The sequence below is a fragment of the Notolabrus celidotus genome, chromosome 11 (assembly GCF_009762535.1).
Source record: "Notolabrus celidotus isolate fNotCel1 chromosome 11, fNotCel1.pri, whole genome shotgun sequence".
Taxonomy (NCBI): Eukaryota; Metazoa; Chordata; class Actinopteri; order Labriformes; family Labridae; genus Notolabrus; species Notolabrus celidotus.
Window position 1 is genome coordinate 33,516,883 of NC_048282.1, and position 27,666 is coordinate 33,544,548.

The 27,666-nt window shown below is 42.3% G+C and overlaps 1 protein-coding gene across 1 annotated transcript in view; it reads left to right on the plus strand.

The window, feature by feature from the left end:
* Positions 1-24,158, plus strand: part of nfatc2a (nuclear factor of activated T cells 2a) — a 38,645-nt gene extending 14,487 nt beyond the window's left edge. Inside the window, exons 6-10 of the mRNA XM_034694931.1 lie at positions 276-416; positions 4,186-4,241; positions 4,352-4,484; positions 7,048-7,764; positions 21,247-24,158. Of these exons, the coding sequence (XP_034550822.1) occupies positions 276-416; positions 4,186-4,241; positions 4,352-4,484; positions 7,048-7,764; positions 21,247-21,302 (1,103 nt within the window). The 3' untranslated portion in view covers positions 21,303-24,158. The remainder of the gene's footprint in view (positions 1-275; positions 417-4,185; positions 4,242-4,351; positions 4,485-7,047; positions 7,765-21,246) is intronic.
* The last annotated feature ends 3,508 nt before the right edge of the window (positions 24,159-27,666 follow it).

A 27,666-nucleotide genomic window follows, 5' to 3' on the forward strand; every position in this document is an offset into this window, starting at 1 on the left:
TTATTCAGATAGAAAGTTGAGGCTGTGATCGTTGAATGAGTCAGCATCACCTTTGAGACTTCTTGGTAAAAGGTTACCGTGAGACGTTGCAGGTGACATGTTTTTCTGACTGTCATTTATGAAATGTCAAACAGAGAAAAAGCCCAAACAACACTTATGCATATCCTCCATATTGTTGTTCCTAATACACCACATTAATGCAGGTGTGTTGGACTCATGTGTGGCTGCACACTGACGGTAAATGTTACACAACCTCTCTCTGTGTGTCCCTGCAGCCCAGCGATCAGCACACGAGCTTCCCATGGTGGAGAAGCAGGACATGGACAGCTGCTCCGTTCTGGGAGGCCAGCAGATGATCCTGACCGGGCAGAACTTCAGCTCAGATTCCAAGGTCATTTTTATGGAGAAAACCCAGGGTGAGTGTGTGACTCATTCTCTCTTCTTTCAAACATTTTCACTCTTATTTTGAGGAACTTTAAGATCCTTAATACCTCGACAATCAAACCCACCATTCTGTGAACTCTTACTCTCTGTGCATCTGTCAGTTCTGCTTTTACACAACACAGAGTCACAGTAAGGCCACAGCACAAGCGATAACTAATGACTCATAAGTTACCAGGTCAGTTTAACACATTCATGACTTCACATGTCACCACAGTCATTGTTTGGAGCGAGCCACAGGAGATATTTGCATGATTCATACGATAACACCGCCGCTTTACTTCCTTTTACCCTTTTGGTCCTCTCTGAGTTCCATGGTGTCTTATCTCCTCTCAGATGGGCCTTTTGTTATGTGATTAACGGCTCTGGAGGTCACATGAAGACAGATTTAAGGACATTTGTAGATGCACTGACTGACACTGGTTGATTGAGGGAAACAGTTACTTTATATGTCCATCCTGGCTGCAATAAGACATGTAGGTTTCCCTCATTTCCAGCGTCGTTGAGCTCACAGTCACATCAGAAACAATGCACACATAAATATCCACAAAACAATAGATTCATTAAACAGAGACAATTTGAGACACAGTGGTCAGAGATTGAAGTCTCTAACTCTGCAAAGGAGAGAATAGATATCAACTTAAAGGTCTGTTTGAGGGTATTCCATGATTTAAGGGCTTCAGTGGGAAATGCTGACCTACCAAGTTCAGTGCAAACTCGAAGGGCTTTCAGAACGAGCCAATCAGAAGAGCGAGTCAGGTGGGATCCATTATTCCACTCCAACAAGTTTGCAATGTAGTTAGGAAGCAGATACCAGAGTTTGTTTGGCCTCTGCTCAAGAGAAGGCCAACCAACCTTCTCAGAAAGGACGCAGTGATGAGTGTCAACTCCTGTTGTTTTTAAATCACAGCCAAAATCAAAGCCAGAAGTCCCTCGATCAATGACAAACACATCTTTTTACTCTTAAAGCTGCTGTTGGTAGTCACAGAGTAAACATCTGTTCAGAGAGAGGGACTTCGAATGTCAACACTATCCCTCCCAACCAGATTTCCTCTTAGCCCCCACAACACAGATCGGCGTGTTCATTCATGATAGTGCGGGACTCATAACCAATCGGAGGACGTAGTAGGGGCCGCCCCTTAACCAATCAGGACAGAGGATTGGAGAGTAGCTGTGATTGGTCTGTCATAACAGGAACAAGGGGAATAATAACATTGCTTGATACAAAGGCATTGGAAAACACAGAGATTTCGCAATAGTCTCAAATGACTTCACTTCCTGATGAGTACCGAATGGCATTCTGACCTTTTCTCCAAACCCAGCAGAAAAAAAGGAACGTATTTTACACCATTCCTACCAACAGCAGCCTTAATAATGTAGAGTTAAAGTAAGAGTTGCTAATTATTTGCATAATTTAATGACTTCAGTCCCATATGCAGCATCTGACTTTCAGGAAACTGCAGAAATTGCAGATGTCTTTTCAAATTACCTACCACCTAGGGGGACAGAGCCTTTGCCATCGCTGCCCCAACTCTCTTGAACGCCCTCCCTCCACACATCCACAACTCTGACTCTCTTCCCTCATTTAAAAACCACCTTAAGACCTTCCTGTTCAAAAAAAGCATGCAACACATAACCTCAACTCCTGCTCCACACCTGTCTTTGTTCTGATTTTTTATTTATTTTCTATTATATTTTTTTGCACTTTATATAAAGGTTAATTTGAATAAGTTATAAGTCATATCAATTATTATTTATTATTATTAGGAGTAGTAGTTGTAGTAGTATTATATTTACCCAAATAAGGTAATTTGTGATAAAATCCCAGTGATTTGGTATCTTTTCACATTTTTTTAAGTGCTCTTTTTTTATCATAGTTTTCCCTTTTTCGCCTCTGTCTGGTTGAATGTCAGGGAGGCTGAGTTGTCAGTCATACAGACAAGAATGCTTGAATTCTGGATGCAAACTCATCACCTGGCTGCTCAGCATTTGGACACATTTGCAGGAAAGGGATCTCCAACCCATCATTTGAGCAACATTTAGAAAGATACTGAATTTAATGACACGCAGGGCTGCAGGATTTATTCATCTTTCAAGAGGTTCAACATATATTTATGCTACATTTTACAAAAGTGCTATCTATGCAGGTCTTTAATGTCATATAGGGGATAAAGTAGGTCACTTTGAGTAGAAAGCACAGATGTCTTGTAGGATTGTGATTTGGGATGTGTCCCTTGTTTGAGGTCAGAGTCTAATATTTGATCCTCCTCTTGTATCAGTCTCCTCATGAGGCTCTGGGATGTGTCACCTCTGTTCACAGTTAGTTTTATAAGAAGTGTTCTGGTTTCATGTCAGAGATCACCTGCTGTTAATCACAGAGACGTCTGTTTACATGTCTGCAGCTCCAAGGTTCTGCGGTGAGGACGCTTGTGTCAAAAAGCTTGTCTGATATCGTGACTCACTGACTCCACTTCTGTCTGAGAAAAGAGTTTTTTGGCTTTTTAAAACGCCTTAACTAACACTTGGACCCACATGCACCGGTTCCTTCCCTTCTTTTTTTCTGCTCCGGGGTTCCCTGCCGCTGTGTTACGACACAGCGCAGTAATGGATAGTAAGACAGAGATGGAAAAAAGAAATCTTACGAGGCAGAATTGCCATGGTTTTTGAGTTTCTGTATGACACAAAGTTCTGGAGCAGTGCAGCTGTGAAATCCCTCTGAAGCAGGGACAGCTGCGCCTGGCTGCCGCTCCCCCGGAGTGGGAGGGTTGTACGGAGGAGAGGAACGCTTTTCCCAGCCAACTCAAGCCTGCTCTGGCTCTCTCTCCCCTTTATTCCTCCCTCTCTTTTCCACCTTCTTACACAACAACCCCCCGAGGGAGAACAAGAGTCGGGGTATCCCTGCAAACAAACGCTTCAAGCCAAGAAAGCAGTAGTCATCACGTTTTGTAAGACGTGGAGGGAGTTGATCATAAAAGTGAAGTTTGAGAGAAAAAGAAGAAAGTCTGGCAACACGAGTGGAATCCCCCTTTCCTCCTGCTGACTCATTTAAGCCATGTGTTTGTAATTTAGCAGTTTGACAGAGGGTTTCCCACCTACAGTAACATCCAAACAGAACTCACTGCAGTGCAAGCGTATGTTGGATCATGTGTTGGAGCACATGGAGTTCACATTTACAAACCCATTTGGTTTTCTCATTCTTCACCTGGACGACAGCTCCAATGTGATCCGATGAAGTGTGATGTAACAGAAACCATAATCAGTTTAACATGGAGCGCTGAAAACACTTTGCAGTTCTCATCACGTCTGCAGAAGTTAAACTCCCGTCGGCTTTAAAGAGCAGACGAGTGTGTCCGTCTGATTTATAGATGACGATAGGTTTGGTTGGTGTTAACATGCAGATCATTACAACCTGTAGATATTCTTAGCCGTGCAACAGGAAGTGGTTTTAAAAGCTGATATTATCTAGAAGCCTCAAAAGGGATGCAGACACACAGACAGTTGTTAAAGAAGCTGCAGATATCACGCTCACTGTGTCTCGCAAAAAACAAGAAAAATCAAAACAAGATGATTTCTACTTTTTCTTTGGATTCAGCGTTTTTCAGATTTGCAAGCTAAGGTCTTACAGAGTTACACCGCTGTGCAGTACATCTTGAAACAATCCACCTCACTCACTTTAACTGCTGAGTAAATCGCCACATTGTTAAAGGGCTCGGTTTTCACTTTGCCTCTTTTCTTCCCTTCTAGATGGGCAGCAAATCTGGGAAATGGAAGCAACAGTGGACAAAGATAAGAGCCAGCCAGTACGTATAACACTCCACAATCTAAAACAACAACAGCAACAAGCCTGTTATGATGGATGGATTTAAACTCAAAGATCTGCAGTGAATAATAACAGAGCTCTGTGTTGCAGAGCATGCTGTTTGTGGAGGTGCCGTCCTACAGAGACGCGTCCGCCTGTCATCCTGTCAAAGTGAACTTCTACGTCATCAACGGCAAGAGGAAGCGCAGCCAGCCCCAACACTTCAGCTTCACACCACTGGCATGTAAGAATGCTGCTCTGCCTCTGTGTGGAATGACAATATCATGTCATGGTGTTTATATAATAAATCAAAGGTGTTAATGTGACGACAAGGATCGGTCGATACATAGCATGTCAGCTATTTCTCGAGGGATCAATCAATCAATCAATCAATCTTTATTTTTATAGCGCCAAATCACAACAGACGTTATCTCAAGGCGCTTTTACAAACATAGCAGGTCTAGACTGTACTCTATGTCAAATTATGAACAGAGACCCAACACCAGGACAGGATAAGACTCAGTCTTACCCCACCTTGGTCCACCATGAGCATTGCACCTCGCAGTATTTAGCTAGTTACAGCGGCGGGGACAAACTTCCTTTAAAGGTGACATATCACGCTTTTTTCATCAATATATATTGGTCTAAGAGGTCCCCAAAACATGTCTTTAAAGTTTATGCTCCAAAAAACACTTGGAAATCAGATTTCGGCATGCCTGAAAAGTCCTCTTCTTCAGTCCTCCTCAGAACACTCTGTTTTCTCTCTGACCACGCCCCCTCAGGAAGTGGATGTGCCTCGCCTGTCCAGCACGTTGATCTAATGTTTACATGTTGGCTGAATATACACGGCTGCTCAGAGATCACGTTACTTCAACCCTCTGAATCTGATCCTGACGGAGAGGCGCCTGTAGCAGGACCTTTCTGAAGGATTGGTCACAGATTTAGTGTTTCTTGTTGTTTTATTTGTCAGTATGTCGACGTGTGTCTTGGTACACAGCTACGAACATGTAGCTATGTGGCTATGCTAACTAGCGCTAGCACTTATCCATGATAAATAAAAATCATCCACTAGATCTTCAAATCTGCAGACGTGGGGAGTAAAACCGACCTCTACCAGAAAGGCAGCAGGACCTTTTCTGAAGGATTGGTCACAGATTCTGTGTTTCTTGTTGTTTTATTTATCAGTATGTCGACTTGTGTCTTGGTACACAGCTACAGCTACGACATGTAGCTATGTAGCTATGCTAACTAGCGCTAGCACTTATCCATGATAAATAAAAATCATCCACTAGATCTTCAAATCTGCAGACGTGGGGAGTCAAACCGACCTTTGTGTTTATTGAGACAGCCTACAACTAGCATGCCTCCCTCCTAAGCTCCTTGTTAGCACACGTTTGCAGGGAATGAAAAAGGAGGGGTTCAGTATTATTTTATACAGTCTATGGGCTGAACAAGCTCCGAGCTCTGACTCCGTGACAGACCGGATATTGTTGTTACGTAACAAAAACACGGAAGTCTGAAACGGCTCGTTTCAGCACACATTTACAGAAAGGTGGAGAAATCAGAACAGGGGAAGAATGGATTTTTTTCATTCTCGGGGGGTTTGTAGACATGCCAGGGACACATATTTCAGGTAGAGAACCATTAAAAAGTCCATTTTGCATGATATGTCACCTTTAACAGGCAGAAACCTCGAGCAGAACCAGACTCATGTTAGACCCACATCTGCTGAGACCAAGTTGGGTCTGGAAAGAGGGATAGAGGAGAACAAGAGATAGAGGGAGCGGTGATAGGGATGAGACGAGCAGTAGTAGTTACCGCCGGAGTCCAGCACGTCCGTATCAGCTGGAGTCTGGAACGTCCACAGCAGCAGGATGCCAATGGCAGCTCAGAGGAACCTACGACACAAGGGAGCTCAGGGACTCCAGAAAGGTCTATGGTTAGTAACTTTCAATGGGACAGGAAGAGTTGATTGGATTGTGATTGGTTAATTTGAGGTGGAAACAGAAGAGAAAGCTTTAACCAAGAGAGGTTAAAGACATCAAATCTTTAGGCTACATAATCAAAGATGGCGCATGAAGTGAACACTCAAAAGAACTAGGGATGGGTTTGTGTGGCTGTCACGTTAACCAGCAGCAGGACGAGGTGCTGCTAGTAGCGGGCACTGACGGCGTCTGTCTCGATCTCTATGTCTGTGTTTCTGTGACACAGCGTGGCGTGTGTGTTTACAGCCATGCTCAGTCTCTGGAACAACGTGTGTAGTAGTGTGAGATACAGAAACAGAGAAAATCACTGCGACTGTATTCTTCTTCTTTTGTTATTTAATGCAGTTAGCAAACAGCTTTAAGACGCTCTATAGCCACTGTCTGGCAGGAATACTGTGTTACAACCAGGCACCGGTAAAAACTAAAATCATTGCCCATCCCTCAAAAGAATACAGTACTGGATACAGTGGTTGAAGGACTGAGAACCTGCCTCTCAGTTTTTCCTTTTTCTGCTGTGTCTTATCTTATCCACTCATTGATCAGTCTTTGCTGATGCTCTCCCTGCCTTGCCTTTTCATGTATGCACATGAAATGCCCTTCCACGTGTGAAGGTGGAAGAGCAGGGAGCTCTAAGAACAGACTTACCACCAAATCATAGGTCTCTTTGATGACAGCCGTGTGATAAGCAGGATCATGTGTAGTGGGTGGGTCATGATGGTGGAGGAACCTGGTCAGGGACCTCACCTTGTTGAGCAACCCGCTCACTCTTCATCAAACCTATCTAGTACTTACAGCCCTCTTTGATCTCTAACTCTCTCACAGCTCCCTCCATAAAGACGGAGCCTCTAGACGAGTACGAGGAACACATGGGATTCGCTATGCCTCAGATCCTGGGCTTGTCCCCTCACTCTTACTACCACAGCCCTCGCAGCATCCTCCATCCAGACAACGGCCTGGTCTCCGGCATGTCCTCCTGCCAGCGCCTCAGCTCCAGCCTGCCAAACCAAGACGCTCGCTTCCCGCAGCAGAGCCCGACTATCGTGTACTCTCGTGGGGGGAAGAGTCTAAGCGGCACCCCCGGTCTTTACCAGCAGCCTGGAGGGATGATCCCCGACCCTCACCGGTCCGTCCTGGTGCACACAGGCTCTCCAGCTCAACCTGGAGGTCCCATCGGCTCCGGCCAGCACCCGTCTATCATCCAGTTCTCCCCGACCAACCACCACCTTCTCCGGGCGGGCGACGCTCACACCCTGCCTCCTCCTCCTCCACAGCAGCCCGACAGCCAGCAGATCATCTACTGCGACGGTTACTCCCCACAGGCAGCTGCCGCCCACTCACCCACTCCCCCCCAGGTTCCTCAGGCACCAGTGTCCCACCCCGAGGTCTACCCCACCGTGATCCAGCAGCAGCCGTACGTGCAGAAGGGGCAGCAGAAAGAACGGGCACCGGCGGGTGAGGGGCAGATGGAGGGTGCAGGAGACGGGCAGAGGAGGGTGACGGTGAAGGAGGAGAACTTGGACCAGGCCTACCTAGATGATGGTGAGTGTAAGTTCATGCGCTCATACTCTGTGTGTGTGTGGGAGAGCTTGTGTTAGAGGCCAAATGGGCTCTTTAGAAAGACATTGTGAGGAAACCTGCAGTGTGTGAGGACATTGTTCGATATTAGGAAAGTAATATGGATGAATGTTGATATACAGTATCTCACAAAAGTGAGTACACCCCTCACATTTCTGCACATATTTAATTATATCTTTTCATGGGACAACACTGCAGAAATGACACTTTGATTCAATGTAAAGTAGTCAGTGTACAGCTTGTATAACAGTGTAAATTAATGTCTAAACCACCGGCAACAAAAGTGAGTACATGTCCTCTTGGGCATGGAGTTCACCAGAGCTTCACAGGTTGCCACTGGAGTCCTCTTCCACTCCTCCATGACGACATCACAGAGCTGATGGATGTTAGAGACCTTACGCTCCTCCACCTTCCGTTTGAGGATGCCCAACAGATGCTCAATAGGGTTTAGGTCTGGAGACATGCTTTGCCACTCCATCACTTTCACCCTCACCTTCTTTAGCAAGGCAGTGGCCGCCTTGGAGGTGTGTTTGGGGTTGCTATCATGTTGGAAAACTGCCCTGTGGACCAGTTTTTGAAGGGAGGGGATCATGCTCTGCAGTTGGCATTCATGGTTCCCTCAATGAACTGTAGCTCCCCAGTGCCGGCAGCACTCATGCAGCCCCAGACCATGACACTCCCACCACCATGCTTGACTGTAGGCAACACACACTTGTCTTTGTACTCCTCACCTGGTTGCCGCCACACACGCTTGACACCATCTGAACCAAATAAGTTTATCTTGGTCTCATCAGACCACAAGATATGGTTCCAGTAATCCATGTCCTTAGTCTGCTTGTCTTTAACAAACTGTTTGCAGACTTTCTTGTGCATCATCTTTAGAAGAAATGTGAGGGGTGTACTCACTTTTGTGAGATACTGTACATAATTAACCATGCAGCACTTCTCAAGACTTTCAGCTTTTCTGCACCTTTTTTAAAACAACTTTAAATCTCATGTTTCTCATCTCACTGACTATGAAAATGTGATTTAGTGTCTCTATCAGTGAGGTGAAGGACGAGAGGAAGACAAGTGATGGATCTAAGCTATTCCTATCTTTGAAGGAGATGGATGATAAGACTTGAGAACAGAGATATGTCCCCGCCTCAGAACAATTCAAGGATATTTACAATATCTCCACAATCTCCTTTACACACACACGACTTGATCTATGGGCTTTAGCATCCCCCTGAACAAAGCCAACCCAACGCGCTCACACTGTTAAAACAATCTTCTGAGGAGGTGTAGTTATGTTCCACTCAAGGTGGAAATAACAGAGGATTATGAGTCATATGTTTATACTTATGCTTGTCAACCCCATTAGCCTCTGACAGAATTAATGTCAGGCCACATCCAGCAGCAGGCAGGAGATTGAAGACCTCTTTACTTTGGAGTTAAAGGTTTTGAAAACTCAAACACATGTTTCAGAATGAAATGAAGCGACCTGATTGTTTGAACTGTGTGAGTCAGGTGAGCTTCAGAGGCGGTGTGAGGTTGTTCAGTGTTCACTCTGCTGGTCACAGAGGTTCGTCTGGCACCGACACACATCAGGATACAAGTTTTTTTTTTTGCCCCCTGCTTTAAAGGCAGACAGGGAGGTAGAAAAAAGTGTCACTCTCCTGACCGCCCGGACATGTTGACACTGTTATGAATTGAAAAACAACTTCCATGGCAACCATTGTCAAACAGTGGAACGGGCTGCCTGGGAGAGCTGGGGAAAGCCTCTTTGTTTGTTATAGTTGGCCGCGGCTTCTCCTTGGCCTTACGCCCCTCGATTCAGCGGGGGAACCCACCAGAGGATTAGCTTTTTTTCCGACCGCGGGATTCTGCCAATCTGGCACAAGAAATTCCTATCTGCAGCTGCTCTCCTCCAGAAACCCAGCCTGATCCCTGAAAGATAGCAGGGGAGGGTGGAGGACAGTTCGCAGGAAAAGGGAAGGGGCTGTGTGTGTGCGTGTGTGTCCGTGCGTGCGTGCGTGCGTGTGTATTTCAGTGGAAAAAATGAAACGACGTAAAAAGCCAGTAATGGTATTTGTGTTTTTTGGATGAGGCTTGCAGGGTTTCCCTCCGCAGTAAACAGCAACAGGGATGAATTAACAAGGAGCTGAAGGCACAGAGAAACCGAGCCTCCTGTTTGATCCTCCCATCATCCTGAGGAGATGACAGCAGCTCGGCTCTAAGATGCCCCTGCAGCTTTGTTCACATTTATTCCTAATTCAAAGACCACATTACCTTATTTCTGGAAATCTTATTTAAAAAAAATGTAGGATTAGCTCGTTATTTCTTTTCAGTTTCCTTCTTTTATCATATTTATTTATGTTTACTTTATTGTTTAAATCTACCCTATTATGATCAACACATCTTTAAAACTACATCCTATATTGCACATGTTGGATGGAGGCCAGCTCAACTCATTTTTATTTATATAGCAACTTAAAGCATGCAGACTAAAGTGCTTCACAAAAGAACAGAGACACAGAAAATAACAGCAATAGATAAAATGATACAATAAGACTGAAACAAGAAAGAGGAAAGTAATATGAAATACTTAAAAATAAAATACAATTAAATACAATTAAATAAATTAAATTTAAAAAAAGATAGATACCATAAAGTAAGATAAAACAATACATTAAAATAAAATAAATTCAATAAAAAAATAAGAGAAATGAAATAAAATAAATACAATAAAATGCATTCAATAAAATAAAATTAGATAATGCAATACAATAAAAATAATAAAAATCATAAAACAAAATAAGATAAATGAAAAAAAAAAAATTCAATAAAATAAAATAAAATTAGATATTACAATACAATAAAAATAATAAAAATTATAAAACAACATACGATAAATGAAATAAAATAAATTCAATAAAATAAAATAAGAGAAATACCATAAAATAAGATAAAACAATAAAATAAAATAAAATAAATTCATTAAAATAAAATAAGATAATACAACACAATAAAAATAATAAAAATTATAAAACAAAATAAGATAAATTCAATAAAATAAATTCAATAAAATAAAATTAGATATTACAATACAATAAAAATTATAAAACAAAATACGATAAATGAAATAAAATAAATTCAATAAAATAAAATAAGAGAAATACCATAAAATAAGATAAAACAATACAATAAAAATAAAATAAATTCAATAAAATAAAATAAGATAAATACAATAAAATGTATTCAATAAAATAAAATAAGATAAATACAATAAGATAAAATGAATTCATTAAGATAAATACCAAAATAAGATAAAATAAAATGATGGATGGAGGCCTGGGTTTCATGGCCATGCTGTCACTCAATGTTGATGCTATCAGATGAAGCCCATGTTAGCAATCAGTGACCATCAGATTAACTGATGTTAATTTAGTGGTTAAAAAAAAAAGTTCTCTGGATCAACTTTGGACTCGGGAGAAAAATGCTGCAATCACATGTGTTTTGTAAAACATGACGAACAGCAGATGAAATGAGATAAAGTGTGTGTGCACTCTTTAATAGTTGTTTATTTAGGACGCTTTAAATCAATATTGCAATTGTGAACAGTGTAATCACACATTGCATATTTGTCTTATATTGTGTGGGCTTAATTTATAGTCACAGTTTGACATCCCATCCCCTGCTTATCACTCCTACAGCTGATAACCCACCTGCCCACATCATAAAAAGCAGAGAAGGGGAATTCTAACATTTGAAAAGGTGTGAAGACAAACCATGGTCAAAAAATCCCCCCTGAGTTAGTCTGCAAAGGTGTTATAGTCTTGATGATAGCCACCAACAATCATCTGAATTAGGGGCTATCACTGAAGAGAGAGACTGTCAACATTACTCATCCAGAGTGTTTCTGTTTGTAGTCACTCTGAGAAAAACGGGGTGAAGCCACATCCTGGTGTCGTCTCAGTGTTGTGGTCGATAACTGTCACATCTCTGAGCTGCACGAACCGTGTCAACTATAGTCAGGTATTTGTATATTTGTACCGGGGCTTGCTTCATGCTCTCTCCCACACAGAGGGGTTTTCGAATCCTCAGCCCTCGCACAAGTTCCCATGCCCCAGCAAGGTCTGCACATCGTACTCTGCTCTACAAGTGAAAAAAATCTAACCTGTAGGAACCTGCCTTTTCTCTTTCACCACAAAGGTCAGGAAAGTTTGGCACGGCTTCTCTGCATGCCACATACTTTGTGAAAACAGCAACAGAGCGACTGGCAGAGCCTACAAAGCAGAGAGTGACAGATTTAGTGGGTGTGGAATAAAGCCCAGAGGCAGTGGAGCAGGTGAAATTGTTCCAGCAGGTAGAGATCAGGGCAGGAGAGATAAAGCACACAGCAACAAGCCCCGTGGACACGCATTAGTCTCAGCTCACTTCCATCCCATTTGAAAGGCTTGATCAAATACACGACCGGGCCGTACCCAGATGGGGCTACAACGGACGGGATGAGCACATGACGACTGCATTAAGATACTTCACTGTTTATTTAACAGTCAGCCAGTGGAGCTAATGTGTGTGTGTATGTTGATGTTTGGATGTGTTTGCATGGATAGTCACCCTAATGCAGAACTCATCCATCCGTTTTTACAGTGCAAGATATATCGGTTGCAATAATTGTTCCTTTACACTTAAGACAGATCTTCAAAATCAATAACACAGACTGAGAAAGCAAGATATTTCTCTGCTGATAATCCACTAACTGCTGCAGCTCCACTCATACCTCCACATGCTTCACAAGACTGAGAGTTTGCAGTCAAACTTCCAGCTCTGTCAGGCTCTCCTTATCAACAGCTGCACTTTGAGCTAATGCTAGTTTAGTAAGTTAGTTTTGCAGATGTTTGGTCAAAGTACTGGACTCATTCAAACTTCTTCCTGAATGAGTTTTCAATTAAATTTAAAATAAAAATGTCAACCTTATGCTCGTGCAGCCAGGAGTAAGTGGCTCTTCAGTGCAGGGATGTTTGGAAGCAACTAATTCCCTGGATGTTTAAACAGAAATCTAAATTCCAACTGTCCAACTACTCTAAAGGTGAGATTTATTTAAAGTGGCTCATCACATGATCTCAGCGTCTGCAGCGTTTGCATCACCAGCCTTCAGTCCTCCTTGCAGGTAAACGTCCACATGCCAGAACTGGTTCCACATTGCTCCACTAGAGTGATTACACCAACACAGCTTACAAAGAACTTTATCTTCATGTTCTAGATCAAAACACTGACAAACCACGCTGCACTTTTGAGATGCCATCGCTCAGCTGTGCTTGTTTACATCCGGGTCGTAGAGCGTTACAGCGGCTGCCTGAGCAACAGCCTTAGACACAACATACTGTATGACCCACATTTAGGGCCTAGAATAATACAAATATAATATTTTCTCATTTTAAAAGTACAAATTTTCATCGTTTTACCGGTGCCTGGTTGTAATACGGTATTCCTGCCAGACGGTGGCTATAGAGCGTCTTAAAGCTGCTTGCTAACTGCATTAAGTAACAGAAGAAGAAGAGTGCTAACTGCATTAAATAGCAAAAGAAGAAGAAAACATTAGCAATAGTGGCAGGGATTTTCTACGTTTCTGAATCTCACACTACTACACACGTCTTTCCAGACACTGAGCATGGCTGTAAAATGTAAACACACACGCCACGCTGCGTCACAGAAACACAGACATAAAGATGGAGACAGACGCTGTCAGTGCCCGCTACTAGCAGCACCTCGCCCTGCTGCTGGTTAACGTGACTGCCACACAAACAGGCTGTTAATGTGACAAGTGTGTATGTGTTGGGAGTGGGAGGATTATTCAAATAATCGTTGAATAGATGCCAATGATTATCAAATAGTACTTTGGCTTGAAATGCCCGTCCCTAATAATCAAGTAGTTTAAGTGACTCATAATTCTACAAAGACGCAGACTAAATGTGGACATCTCTATTTCAAAGTCATTGGAATGTACCTCTGAGGACCATGAAAGCCTCAGAATATGCTGTTGCAATTCAGATGATTCAGTCTTAACCAAAGTGGTGAACCACCCGGCCAAGCAACAACCACTGTCATCTCTACGGACCCTTATAACTCTATTTAGAAGCGCATGTGGAGCTGATATAAGACTTCAGCAGCAGGTTAATTAGATAAAGAGAGTAACTTTTATAGTTTATCCAATACAAGCTTCCTTTTTGTGTTTCCATACACAGAGTTGCTCAACTTTCTTCAACTTCTGAAGCAACGTAGCAGCTTCAGTTGAACTCTGGTACTTTCTGTGCAAAGAAAGAGGAGTGTGATATCATACTCTTCAGTACAAAGAGGAGCAGTGATTGCAGCAATCAGTAACTCTGGAACTGTACGCACTGGTGTTTAAGCAATACTCGAAGACAGATGACCAGTTCCACACCGGATCTGTGGTTGCAGTTGTGGTTAGCCGTCAGTCCACTCGTTCTGCTTTCCCTTTCTTCTTTTCAGCTTCATGCTGTCACTACACTCGAGTCCACCCAGTCAAACATATGAGCACAGTGTACACCCTTCAACAAACAAACACTATGTTAGTATGCAAATGCTGCACAAACACACACAGTCTAGCTCACAGCAGGCAGTGTGTATGTGCGTGTGTGTGTGTGTATGTGTGTGTGTGTGAGGCTGAGTCAGCTACAGTAAAGTGTGTTTCTCTCTCTTCCCCAAATGTTGGTCTGTAAACAAAGCAGCTCATTGGTGCAGAGCTCAGGAGCCAGACACTCACCTATTGAACAGACTACCTTGAGTGTTCCCTAGACTCAGCCTCAAATACCCGACCCGTGCCAACCCTTCATTAGACTCAGTAAAGCCCCTCTGTATGTTGCCCCCGCTGTGGTGCTCCTGCTGCTTCTCTGAGCTGGTTTTTATGCTCAGGAAAAACCCTGTGGCAGCTCTGGGGAGATGAAAGTTTCTTTAAGGCGTTAGGTGTGAGAGGGGATTCCTCAGCAGACTAAAATAAACAGGGACGCTGACGTTGTGACGACAGCGCGGCACCCAGATTGGCTGCTCCTGCAGTTTTTAGCGACCCTCAGATGCTGCCCGGGTTGTAAAACGTGCTCAGTGTTGAGCTGCTGTAACTACGTGGTGGTGTTTCTCTTTCACATCTGCAAATGATCAGATCGAGAGGCAGCGAGAGAAACGGAGAGAGAGATGGACAAAGAGGAGTTTGTATCATGGAGGCAATCTCTGCCTGATTGCTCAATTTCAAATCCCAAACCCTTCACTGGTAATTAAACTTCACAGCTGTTGAAGTACTTAAACATTTCAACAAGAGATAGTTGAGTCATTTGCTTTTAACTGCAACAACTGAATGCTAACGTTGAGACAAAAAGGCCTTTATCACCTTGCAGCAGTTCCCCCTTTAGCTACTTTTGTGCAAGCTCTTTCAGCCTGTAGAGGTTCTGTGTGTGGCTGAAGTGGTGTCTGATTCAATTCATTAAGTGCTTTAATAGTTGACTCACCAGTGTGTAAATAAAAGGCTTAAGAGGAGCTAGCATTAGCTAACAGAAAAAACGTTCCTCAGATGTGAGCTAACAGTATTTAGCAAGCTAGCCTGGTTCTTTGGGAGCGTGCCCATGTTCCCACATTCTGCTGCTTATCGAAATGAAATTACTCATTCATTCATTCATTCGTTTACTATCTTGTGGGAGGATAGGGCTTAAGTTGAAGGGAAAAGTAGGAACACAAGACCTAATTTTGAAAATGTCCTAGAGATGTGGGACCATTGGGCTGTGGGAACACAGGGATGACACCGGTTCTTTAACATTAACATCTTAAGGTGCATTTCGACCAAGAGCTCCGGGGTGTTTTAGCCCCCAGAACTACTTTACCCTGAACTAAAAGGTTCCTGTGCCCCCATTGTTGTCTGCGTTTCGATCGTGTAGTTCCCGGGTAGATTGTGCAAATCAGGCCAGTGATGTATGGAGAAAAAAAAAAGTAAATGCACTACACCACCAGACCAGTAGAGGGCAGTAAAACAAAGACGAATGCCATTTAACTCAAAATACCTTGGCAGAGATCGCCGGTGTTTTGGTTTAAACCGCAACCCTGTTAACTGCCGACTCTCAGCCGGATGCATCCCTCACAAACGTCTTCAGACGATCATTAAATATCTGATGAGGATATTGAATCTTACAACTCCCTCTGTGATTCAACAGCTGTGTAAACTCCCCAAACACTGACACGTTCAGCTGAAGGTCTCCAGTTTACAGGGTCACTTTTTAAACCGTAACACCCGGAGAGACGCATTCACGGTGGGGCTGAGAGAACACTACTGTTACAAGCTGCTAAATCAAGAGAATCACAGCTTCCTCTTTTGAAAAGTACACACACATACAAAAAAGATAGGACAAATAAAAACTAATGAAAGAAAGAGAAATCAAGAGAATCACAGATGTGTGTGATGATATTGTGGACGGCGGGCGGAATAAAAACACTGCGGTTAATCTACCAATCAGACACGTTCAGGATTGCAGGCCCTGCCCCCCAAAAGCCCCAGGACCTTTGTAGAGTACTAGGGGGGAGATTATCTACCCCTGAACTACTTTTAGACCCTGGGTCCATTGGTCAAAACGCATGTAGTTCTGGGGTAAAGTCCCTTTGGTTGAAAAACGCTATAAACCCTTTATTTATTCTGTTGCTTTTAATGGAGTAGTTTTACTTTCACACCTTCTTGCTAACAGTCAGAGTGGATGAAAAGATCAATACCATTGTTGTGTTTGTCCGTTTAATTCCAGACGAGCAGCAAGCAGCCAATTAGCTTAGCGCTGTTTAGCATAATGGCTGGACATGAGTAGAACAGACAGGCTTAACTTGTCCAGAGAAAAGAAAGTAGCTTTCTCTTCTGAAGATGAAACATTAGTGAAGTAAAGGTTTGTTGTTTGTTTTGTCACCAAAGAGACTGTTCAATCAATAACTGGGCACTTAAGCTAGCTGTTTTGCGCTTCGTGCAGTTTTCAGCTTGGCAAAGCTAAGCTAAGCTAATCGGCTGTGACTTATCCAAATCTTAGAGCGATGGGTATTGACTTCTTCAGAGCTATTCTCTCAAATGAAATGTAATGTAAGAGAAACTGTTCAACAAAACTGGAACAAGTTGTTTTTGAGAAGCATCACACCAGAAAATAATGTTTGTGAATTTTTCAAGTATGAATTTCAAAATGAACCACCGATGTTTACGTTCAGATTTTAACACACACATGTTGAAAAACCCGAACTCACAGTGTGGCCAATTACCATGGTAACTCAATCACAGACACACAATCTTCTAATGACTTAGTTACAGGCAAAAAGCTTTTTTGGCCCGTTCAGAATACTTATATTACTCATCGACCCTAATGAGTTCCCCGAGGCAAAGTGGAAGCAGTGGCACCAGTCTATAATGTCTCCAAGTGCCAGTGCACACACACACACACTCACACACACACACACACAGTCGGCTTCTAGGCGCTGGGCTCACAGATAAACAACAGAGCTCAACACAGATGGTGTGAAATATCTGAAGAGATGTTACAGCATTGTTGCAATCCCGCTGAGAGCTGCACGGCTACCTGCTCACAGTGTTTCTGTGATTTAACAGGTGAGCAGATTTACTGCCAGCAGCGTCACACAGTCACAGATAAGGTTCATTTCAACCAAGAGTTCCGGGGTCTTTTAGCTCCCAGAACTACTTTACCCTGAACTAAAAGGTTCCTGTGCCCCCATTGTTGCATCTGCGTTTCGACCGCGGGCTGAAGTCCCGGGGAGATTATACTTTTAAAACATTTCATTGTATTCATAGTTTATCATAGACTTTTTCAGTCCGTATTTAAAAGCATGACACCCATACTGAACACCCTTCCTCCTCTGTTGATATGTATACATTTATATTAGACCTTTCATACATATAAACATGACGCCCAAAGTCCTTCATGAAATAACAGAGACAGAAAACAGCAGAAATGGTAAAACTATAAAAGGCATGGTTAAAGGTGACATATCATGCAAAATGGACTTTTTAATGGTTCTCTACCTGAAATATGTGTCCCTGTCTACAGACCCCCCGAGAATGAAACAAATCCATTCTGCCCCTGTTCTGATTTCTCCACCTTTCTGTAAATGTGTGTGAAACGAGCCGTTTCAGACTTCAGTGTTTTTGTTACGTAACAACAATATCCGGTCTGTAACAGAGTCAGAGCTCGGAGCTTGTTCAGCCCATAGACTGTATAAAATAATACTGAATCCCTCCTCTGTTTTTCATTACCTGCACAAATGTGTGCTAACAAGGAGCTTAGGAGGGAGGCATGCTAGTTGTAGGCTGTCTTAATAAACACAAAGGTCGGTTTTACTCCCCACGTCTGCAGATTTGAAGATCTAGTGGATGATTTTTATTTATCATGGATAAATGCTAGTGCTAGTTAGCATAGCTACATAGCTACATGTCCGTAGCTGTGTACCAAGACACACGTCTACATACTGACAAATAAAACAACAAGAAACACTAAATCTGTGACCAATCCTTCAGAAAAGGTCCTGCTGCCTTTCTGGCAGAGGTCGGTTTTACTCCACACGTCTGCAGATTTGAAGATCTAGTGGATGATTTTTATTTATCATGGATAAGTGCTAGCGCTAATTAGCATAGCCACATAGCTACATGTGCATAGCTGTAGCTGTAGCTGTGTACCAAGACACACGTCGACATACTGACAAATAAAACAACAAGAAACACTAAATCCTTCAGAAAGGTCCTGCTACAGGCGCCTCTCCGTCAGGATCAGATTCAGAGGGTTGAAGTAACGTGATCTCTGAGCAGCCGTGTATATTCAGCCAACATGTAAACATTAGATCAACGTGCTGGACAGCCGAGGCACATCCACTTCCTGAGGGGGCGTGGTCAGAGAGAAAACAGAGTGTTCTGAGGAGGACTGAAGAAGAGGGCTTTTCAGTCAGACCAAAACCTGATTTCAAAGTGTTTTTTTTGAGCATAAACTTTAAAGACATGTTTTGGGGACCTCTTAGACCAATATATATTGATGAAAAAAGCGTGATATGTCACTTTTAAATAAAATACTTGAAAAAAAATAAAAATTAATAAAATAAGTAATAGTGGAAAGAAAAGTTAAAAATAAGGTAGCGATGAATACAAGAAAAAAATAGATAAATAAAGAATTAAATAAGATAAATAAATGTTAAAGCAATGATTCAAATAATAATGTAGTCCAGGGCTAAAAACAAATTACTCCAAATTAAAAGCCAGATTAAAAAGGTAAGTCTTAAGTTTACTCTTCTGCAGCCTGTTGCACCAGCTGTGCATAAGTTGAGTCCTAAGTTAGAGTGTAAAGTCCTCCCTAAACCAAACGTTGAAACTAGTTAGTTTGTAACTTAAGTTGTGACATAGTTTGGTTGCACCACGGAGACGTAAGGTTCATCTTAACTAGTAGACAGTAACGTCCAAACTAACCAAAACATTGTCGCATATATGACGTATACACCTCCAGCAGCCAATCAGAGGAAAGCACCACTTTTGATGCATTGTTATCTTTCGTGTCTTATCGTCTCAGAACTGACCAACGGCTGAAACAAACTAAAGTAAGGTGATAATTACAGCCTTAATCCTTAATCTACAGTGTGTGTAATAACAGTGACATCGAGTGGTACAATTATCAACTACAACATATGTTAATCATAGGAGAGCAAATCTTGGTCATCATATTTTTCGAAAGGATTTAATCTCTCGCAGGTATCGCGTATATACAGTCTATGGTTGCAGACGTCATGTAGCTGGGAGGACCCTCTGTATCTCCTCATCATCCCACTTTTCAAAACGACACGCCATGGCAGCCGATATACTGTACGGAGGACTTTACACCTACTAGGAGCCAAGTGTAAGAATTAAGTTGCAACTTAGGCTGACGTTGGAACTATCTCAGCTGGTGCAACGCCCAAAATGTTAGTAGAGTGTAAACTCCATCCTAAATGAGAAATTACGTTCAAACTAGGCTACGTTTGAACTTACGCACAGCTGGTGCAACAGGCTGCTGATGTCCAGAGGCAGAGAGTTCCATAGCTTAGGGGCATAAAAATTGAAAGCCCTCTCTCTTTCACGAGGAACATTTAAAAGGGAAGCATTCGAAGGCCTCAGTGATCGAGCTGGAACATAAAATAACAGGAGATCTGTGATGTATGGAGGAGCTTTAAAAAACAATTAAAAGAACTTTAAAATCAATTCTAAAAGAAACAGGTAACCAGTGTTGGCCAAAGTGCTTTATTAACAGGTAAAAGTACATAAAACATATTTATATACAAAGTAAGATCAAGTCAAATCTGTCGGGATGTTTATGTTCTCATCTCGAGGAGAGGACCAAAGAGAAGAGATGAAAAATGAAGCTGCTATGGAAGTGCAAAAACTGCAGTTCCTCAAGTGTCCACTTGAAGTTGTCTCCAAAAGCCAAGAAGACATATTAGAGTTAGAGTACAAGTGCTGCAGAATTGCAGCAGAATTAAAGATGTTTGCACCCTGTTACAAAATGAACAGTTCTCTTAAGCTCATCTCTCTGCAGAGAAAAAACTCTTTCAGGTAGATAACTCATTTTATACATGGAGCGCCACCTGCAAGCTAGTCCAGGCAGACAACTCGAGCTGCACCGATTCATACTGACACGTTATCTGCTCTATCAGCTGATCTCAACATCCTCTCATTTGGCAGTCTATTTAAAGCTGCAAGTCTTCCTGTCTCTGCCTCTGCTTTGCCAGTGCTACTGCTGCCCTGGCTCTGTCCTGGGTGCAAACTTTCAAACCCACCCCCTTCCAAGCATCCACCTGTAGACTTCGAGGGGGGTTAGTCCTGTCTCATTACTCCTAAAAATTCTGCGTAAGGAGGTTCAGAGCCTATCCGCCAAACACAATACTGTATGCTGTGATAATGAGCTTTAGCTTGATGTAACGTGAGTTGTCTGACTGAAATGCTATTCATTCATTGTTTGAATATGTTAAGGCTCATATTTAAGGGCACGACCATCATTTCCACCTGAAGTCAACCTCCTTTACACAATCCCAGCGTCCACTCTCAAGCCTGAGCACTGAACTCTCACAGACTTCAGTGGCGTCAGGCGGGCAGTGAGTGAGTTTGTTAGGCAGTGAGGGCTGAGGTGGTTAAAAATGAGGAATGGGGCACACTTTAACGACATCACATGCTGCCTGCAAAAAAAGATGCTAGTCTCCAGCATGAATTTATGCCTTACAGTACACTGTACAAAGTCTATAGTGTGTAACAAGCAGTCTTCAGAAGTGAAGTGAAGTGAAGACTGCAGTGTGATTGTGAGACTGGCTGCATAAAAGTTCTGCATATTGATTTTTGCATTTTATTTTGAAAGGTTTAAATACTTCCTGCCGCCGTCTGACATCTCTGTGTTTCTTTTTTCTTTACAGTGAATGAGATCATAAGAAAGGATCTGACCGGCGTGCAGGCCAGAGGGCAGACATAGAGGAGGGACCCGAGAGGAAATGACAACATATCCCACCTCCCCTCGGACACACACACACTCACACACACACACACACATAGTGAGAGAGGGGGAGAGAGAGAGAGGGACGGACATACACGCAGTCTTTAACCTTCGAGAGAGGTGACGCACATCCACCAGCAATCAGACCTTCTCTTCCCTATTTGTTTTACCCACAGAGATAGAAACAACCAGCTCCCGGCTGCTGTTTGCTTTGGATGTTTTCCCATAATAAACAGCTTCGTAAGGCGAGAGGAGGAGAGTTAAGCTAACCCGTCAGAATTAACACACATCGACAAATTTCAGAGATGCAGCAGGAAAAAGTGCCTTATTGTTTTGTTTTTAACTTAGTGGTTGAAGTTTGAGGAGTCAAAGTTCAAATCAGTTTATCCCCAGAAAGAGTCTCACCATCCAGGCGATGAAGAGACATTTAGATACACTACCAGTCAAAAGTTCAGACACACCTTGGAATTATTTAATGAACAAAAAAGTGTTAAACAAAGCAGAATATGTTTTATATTTTAGATTCTGTAAAGTAGCCCCCTTTTTCCCTTCATGACAGCTTTGCACACTCTTGGTATTCTCTCAGTCCGCTTCATGAAGTGGTCTGTTACGGCTTGAGCAAAGGACTAGGACCCAAATGCAGAGTACAGGGAAAAAGTATTTATTAAGCGAAAACCAAGGTTCAACAAAAAGCGCCTTGCGGGTAAAAACAACTGAGAAAAAGTACAAAACTAGGAGTAACACAAAATCACCCAAAAGGGGAAAAAGGTTCTATCAAAAACTCACAAACAAAAACTAGGAATCAATCCTCTGGAAACAACTCAAGATAAGTAAACAGAAAAGCGTGGCTTGAATCTCCTCAGGAGCAAGGCTACAACGGGACATGGAGCATGCGGCTAGAGGAATAATCTGGCACTGGAGGAGTGTTTGGTGGTGGCTTAAGAAGCCAGTGCTGATGAGCAGATCAGGGACAGGTGTGCCTGATGAGCCTCACTGCTGAGGAGACCGGCCCCGCCCCTACCCATGCAACCTGCAGGCAGAGAGAGAGAGAGGGTTAGGGCAAATCACACAACAAATCAGGACCATAACATGGTCTCCTGGACTGGTTTCTAATGAACATGAGCCTTCTCAAGAGTTCATTTGTAGAATGACTTGCCTTCTTCATGTGGCTGAGACCATCAATTGTGTTGTTCAGAGGTAGGGTTAGCACACAATGGATAGTCCTATTTGACTACTGTTGTAATCCAGATTATGGTAAAACCAGATTATTTCATAGTTTTGATGTCTTCAGTATTAATCTACAATATTGGAAATAATTCAAATATATGAAACCCATTGAATGAGAAGGTGTGTCCAAACTTTTGACTGGTAGTGTACAAGGGAATGGAAATTCTGCAGCTTTGAATGAAGAACTATAAGTCGTACCAAAATCCCCCCCCATACAGAGTTTTAAAAAAAGCTTTATGCAGCTTTAAGCCAAAAGTTTGTCACATTTGTAACTTTCTTCTTACCTAAAGTGTGTATTCTGTTCATGTGTGTGTCTTCAGTTTTACATGTAAAGATTGTCCTGAGCTAACATGCCGATCATCTCGTTCTAAAGTGCATCTATCTCAAAGAAGTGAAGCGCACACCGCCTTAACCGTAACACAAAGAACTATCGTGACACCTCCTAATATGCACTGTTTTTAAAAAACAGGGGGTCCATGTTATATAACTTTTTTTATATATATAATATTTGAATCATGTGAATAATGTTGTGTTTTATATGCGTAAAAATATATATTTGCATTGCATTATATTCAGCTAGTACTGCCAAAGATTGCTTGTGATGCTACAGCGGTGAGTTTACCTTTTTAAATGGTTTCAAGTTCAAATCTTGGAAATGATTTAAAAAGGCTGAAGATTTTTGTACACTCAAATTTAAAGGCAGTCTTGCTTTTTTTAATCAAAAAATATGTCTATATTTGTAATGCTTTAAATTGTGATAACAGAATACTCCAAAGCATATCCAGTATGTTGTGTTTTGTTATTTTGTATAGTTGAGTCCATCAGTAAAGCTAAATATGTGCCTATGCAGAAGCTCCACACTTGCCTTCTATATCACACACACTGTTTGCACAGTAGGGGAAAAAGAGTGTGTGTGATTTCTGTGCTCATACAGGATGCGTGTATGAAAAAAAAGTTGCATATAAAAATATTTTTGTATATTTTAATATTTTACTGACTGGATTGGAGTTCAGAAAAAAGTGCCATTAAAAATGTCAAAATGTTGCAAATGAAGAAAACACACGACAGAAGTAAAACCTAAGACTGAAACTCAATGTTTTCTTTGATAAGGACCGATTCATTGAAATAAGACGTTACTCTCATTGAGCCAGTGCAGCACAAAATGCCTTTTTTGAATGTAGTCATGTTAAATTGTTTCCCCTCTTCTGTAAATATGTGTCACAAAGTGTGTCCGTCCGAGTGTCCGACCTGTCGTCCATCAGTCCTGTTTGTGTCACCTGTCTCTGTGTTCTTAATACACACCATGATATAGTTATAATATCTGTTATCTGTTTTATTACATGTAAAACTCTCTGAAGGGAACTCTGACATTACTTCTAAGCTTTAAGTGTCTCTTAATAGGTGATATGTTTTGTCATTATTTTTTAATCTGAACAGAAATCCTTTACAAAGTTAAAGTGTATTATTAATACTGTCCTATTTTATTCTCTGTGTTGATAGCTGTCACATATTGTTTTATTATTTTAAGTCTACTTTTCTCTGTGTCTCTCTTTCTGATATTTTTGTATCCTTAAAGTAGCAATAAATAATATCCATATTCATCATGAGCATCTTTGTGTCAGTGTTTTATTCCTCTGGTCGTTAATGAATGAGTGTATCATGCATGTAAAGATCTATACTCAGATAAAGGAGATAAGTACATTTACACTCTGCACACTGATGCCTCTAAATACCTCTGCTCCACAACATCTCAGAGGAAATGTTTACTCAAATGCATCCGTCTGAGAACGCTGGTTGTTCGGCACATTTCCAATTTAGATTAAGAATGTCAAACACTTAGAGAAGCATTAGTCCACAAAGTCAAGCTTGGTCCACAGTACATCATCTGATTATATCTATGCATCCAATCAACAAGCAGCAAAATGTGCGTTCTGTTTCAGCCTGCCTTCTCTTCCTACTCTCCATGCACAGCTTTGCAACCCTCCTTCACTCCAGCTCCTCCTTTCCTGCTGTGTCTGACTTTACCAGTACCATATGTATTCTCACTGATGACTGCTTTGCTGCTGCTCTCCCTGACTTAGCTTTCATGAATGCACATAAAAGAGAATGATGGTGTGCTCTCCCTGACTTAGCTTTTCATGAATGTAAATAAACGAGAAGGAGGGTGTGCTCTCCCTGACTTGGCTTTATATGCACATAAAAGAGATGGAAGGTGTGCTCTCCCTGACTTGGCTTTCTATGCACATAAAAGAGATGGAGGGTGTGCTCTCCCTGCCTAAGCTTTACATGAACGCACATACAAGAGAAGGATGGTGTGCTCTCCCTGCCTTAGCTTTTCATGAATGCACATACAAGAGAAGGATGGTGAGCTCTCCCTACCTTAGCTTTTCATGAATGCACATAAACAAGAAGGAGGGTGTGCTCTCCCTGACTTGGCTTTACATGAATGCACATAAAAGAGAAGGAGGGTGTGCTCTCTCTGCCTTAGCTTTTCATGAATGCACATAAACCAGAAGGATGGTGTTCTCTCCCTGACTTGGCTTTACATGGATGCACATACAAGAGAAGGATGGTGTGCTCTCCCTGCCTTAGTTTTTCATGAATGCACATACAAGTGAAGGATGGTGTGCTCTCCCTGACTTGGCTTTACATGAATGCACATGAAAAAGCAGGACGGTGTGCTCTTGCTGCCTTAGCTTTTCATTAATGCACATAGAAGAGAAGGGACATCTCAGGCTTAGATATTCCACACAGGCACATGGAAGGGCAGGGCGCTCCCAGAATGGAGCCATACCGCCAAATATGGTGCAGTAGGTAGCGCTGTTGCCTCACAGCAAGAAGGTTCCTGGTTCCAGCCCCGGTCGGGCAGGTGCCTTTCTGTTTGGAGTTTTCCTGTTCTCACAGTCCAAAAACATGCTCACAAGGTTAATTGGTCACTCTAAATTACCCTTAGGTGTGAGTGCATGAATGGTTGTCTGTCTCTCCATGTTTGCCCTGTGAAAAACATGGAGACCTGGGTTAGGCTCCAGCCCCCGGCGAACCCCAACCCCAAACGAGATAAGCAGTTAAGATAATGATTTTGACGTGATACATTGACTCCATCTATTGTGAGATGTGAAGTCAAAAAACATCCTTGATGGACTCTGACATCATTCGCTGTACAGTGTGTGCCAATCGAGAAATGAGCTATTCAGACTTCACTCGTTTTTTGTACCAGGCTGTAAACATGTTTATTTCTGCTGTAAAGATCGTCTTTTTGGGATTGGTGTGTATGTGGTTTCCAGTACTTCTGGAGCCAGCCTGAAGTGGACACTCAAGGAACTGCAGTTTTTAACACTTTCGCACTGGATTCATATTTTTAGACGCTTGGTTGCAGCATGATAATGCACGGACACATGTTGCAAGGATCTGTACACAATTTCTGGAAGCCGAAAACATCCCAGTTCTTGCATGGCTAGCATACTCAATGGACATGTCACTCATTGAGCTTGTTTGGGATGCTCTGGAACGACGTATACGAAAGCGTGTTCCAGTTCCTGTCAATATCCAGCCAGCCTCAAGTGGATCCTTGATGAACTGCAGTTTTTAGCACTTCTGCATGGGACTCATATTTTTAGACCGTAGGTTGCAGCTTGGTTTTTAACTATCATGCCTCCCTTGTATAAGTCAGATCCACCATTGGGCCACCAAGGCCAAAAGTCCGGGTACGCCCCTTTTACCATGATCACATTATACATATTTGTTTAGTATATTTATCATTCTACTTTCATATTTTGATGCTTTGATTCTACTTCTGTTTTTTTTACACAAGTACCATTTGCAACACAAGTTTCTTTCCTTCCCCCGAACAAAACCTGAGTGCTTTTTCATCCACTGCTGAGCAGACTTCTATACCTTGTTAGAAATGTCCACCAGAGTTGTCTCTTCACTTTCTGTGCTGTCTGTTAAAAGAGGAAAATGTAATTGAATCAGTGGACCAACAGTAGACAGTGACTCATCAGGTGCTCCAGTCCTGACCTGACCCAGGAGAGGACAGACGGCTTGTTTTTTTAACAATTTATGTAACGTCAGAATAATTAGAATTTCACCTGTAGAGCGATGTTCGTGTTATTTCCATAGACATACATGTCCACGTTCAACACACACACACACACATACACACACACACACAGTCTCTAACTCCTTCCTCTCCTCAAACACCAAACAACAACAAGAAGGGGCCTCACATACCCGGAGGCTGTAGTTACCATGGAGCCAGCTTGTTTGGTGCTTGGTCCCCGTGTCGGGAGGACGGCTCTGTGAATGAACCTTGTGTTCAGGAAGTCTCTGGATATGACATCATCACGGGTGAAAGAAGAAGAATAAGAAGAAAAAAGCAGCAGCAGCAGCACGTGGGCTTCTCTCTGCATGAGCCCTCTCAAACAGCCCACTCAGACAGATATGCTGCGGTGACTCACTCGACCTTTAGCGCCCGATGGTGTCATGAGTCCAGACCGTGTTCAGATTTACTGTGTGAAATCAAACAAGAATGAAATACATGTCAAGCTTGGCATTTCATTCACTGTGTCAGGAGAAAAATCAAACGAGTCTGAGCTCATGGTGACACAGAGGGCATGAAGCTGCCATGACCACATCAGCTCTGCAACGTCAAATCCAAGAATTCACATTTAAAGCCGTCGCATCCAAAACAGAACATGCTGTTTCATATAAACGTTGACTCTGGATGCTAACTTTCTGACTTTCTGTTAAAGTAAAATAAACACATCAGCAGCAGAGACGGGGTCAGCTGCAGAGCGACAGCACAACAGGCTGTTTGTAGGGGGAGTAAATAAGGATGACTTTGTGCGTTTTCAGACACTGTTAAAAACTCTGCATCATTTTCTCAGAGACATGAGTCAGTTTCCTGAACTTCAGGTGATGAATGTTGAAGTACGCAGTCTCTCTGGACTTATGAGGTGGAAGACCAGATGGAGGAACTGAGCATCTTAACATCGTCCAGACGGGGAAAGTTATTACAATTTTGAATGATGGGACGGTTTGTCTGTGGTTGTCAGGTCAATACAAACAATCAGCAACAATTTCATCATGAGGAGGACCTGAGAACATCCACATTTTA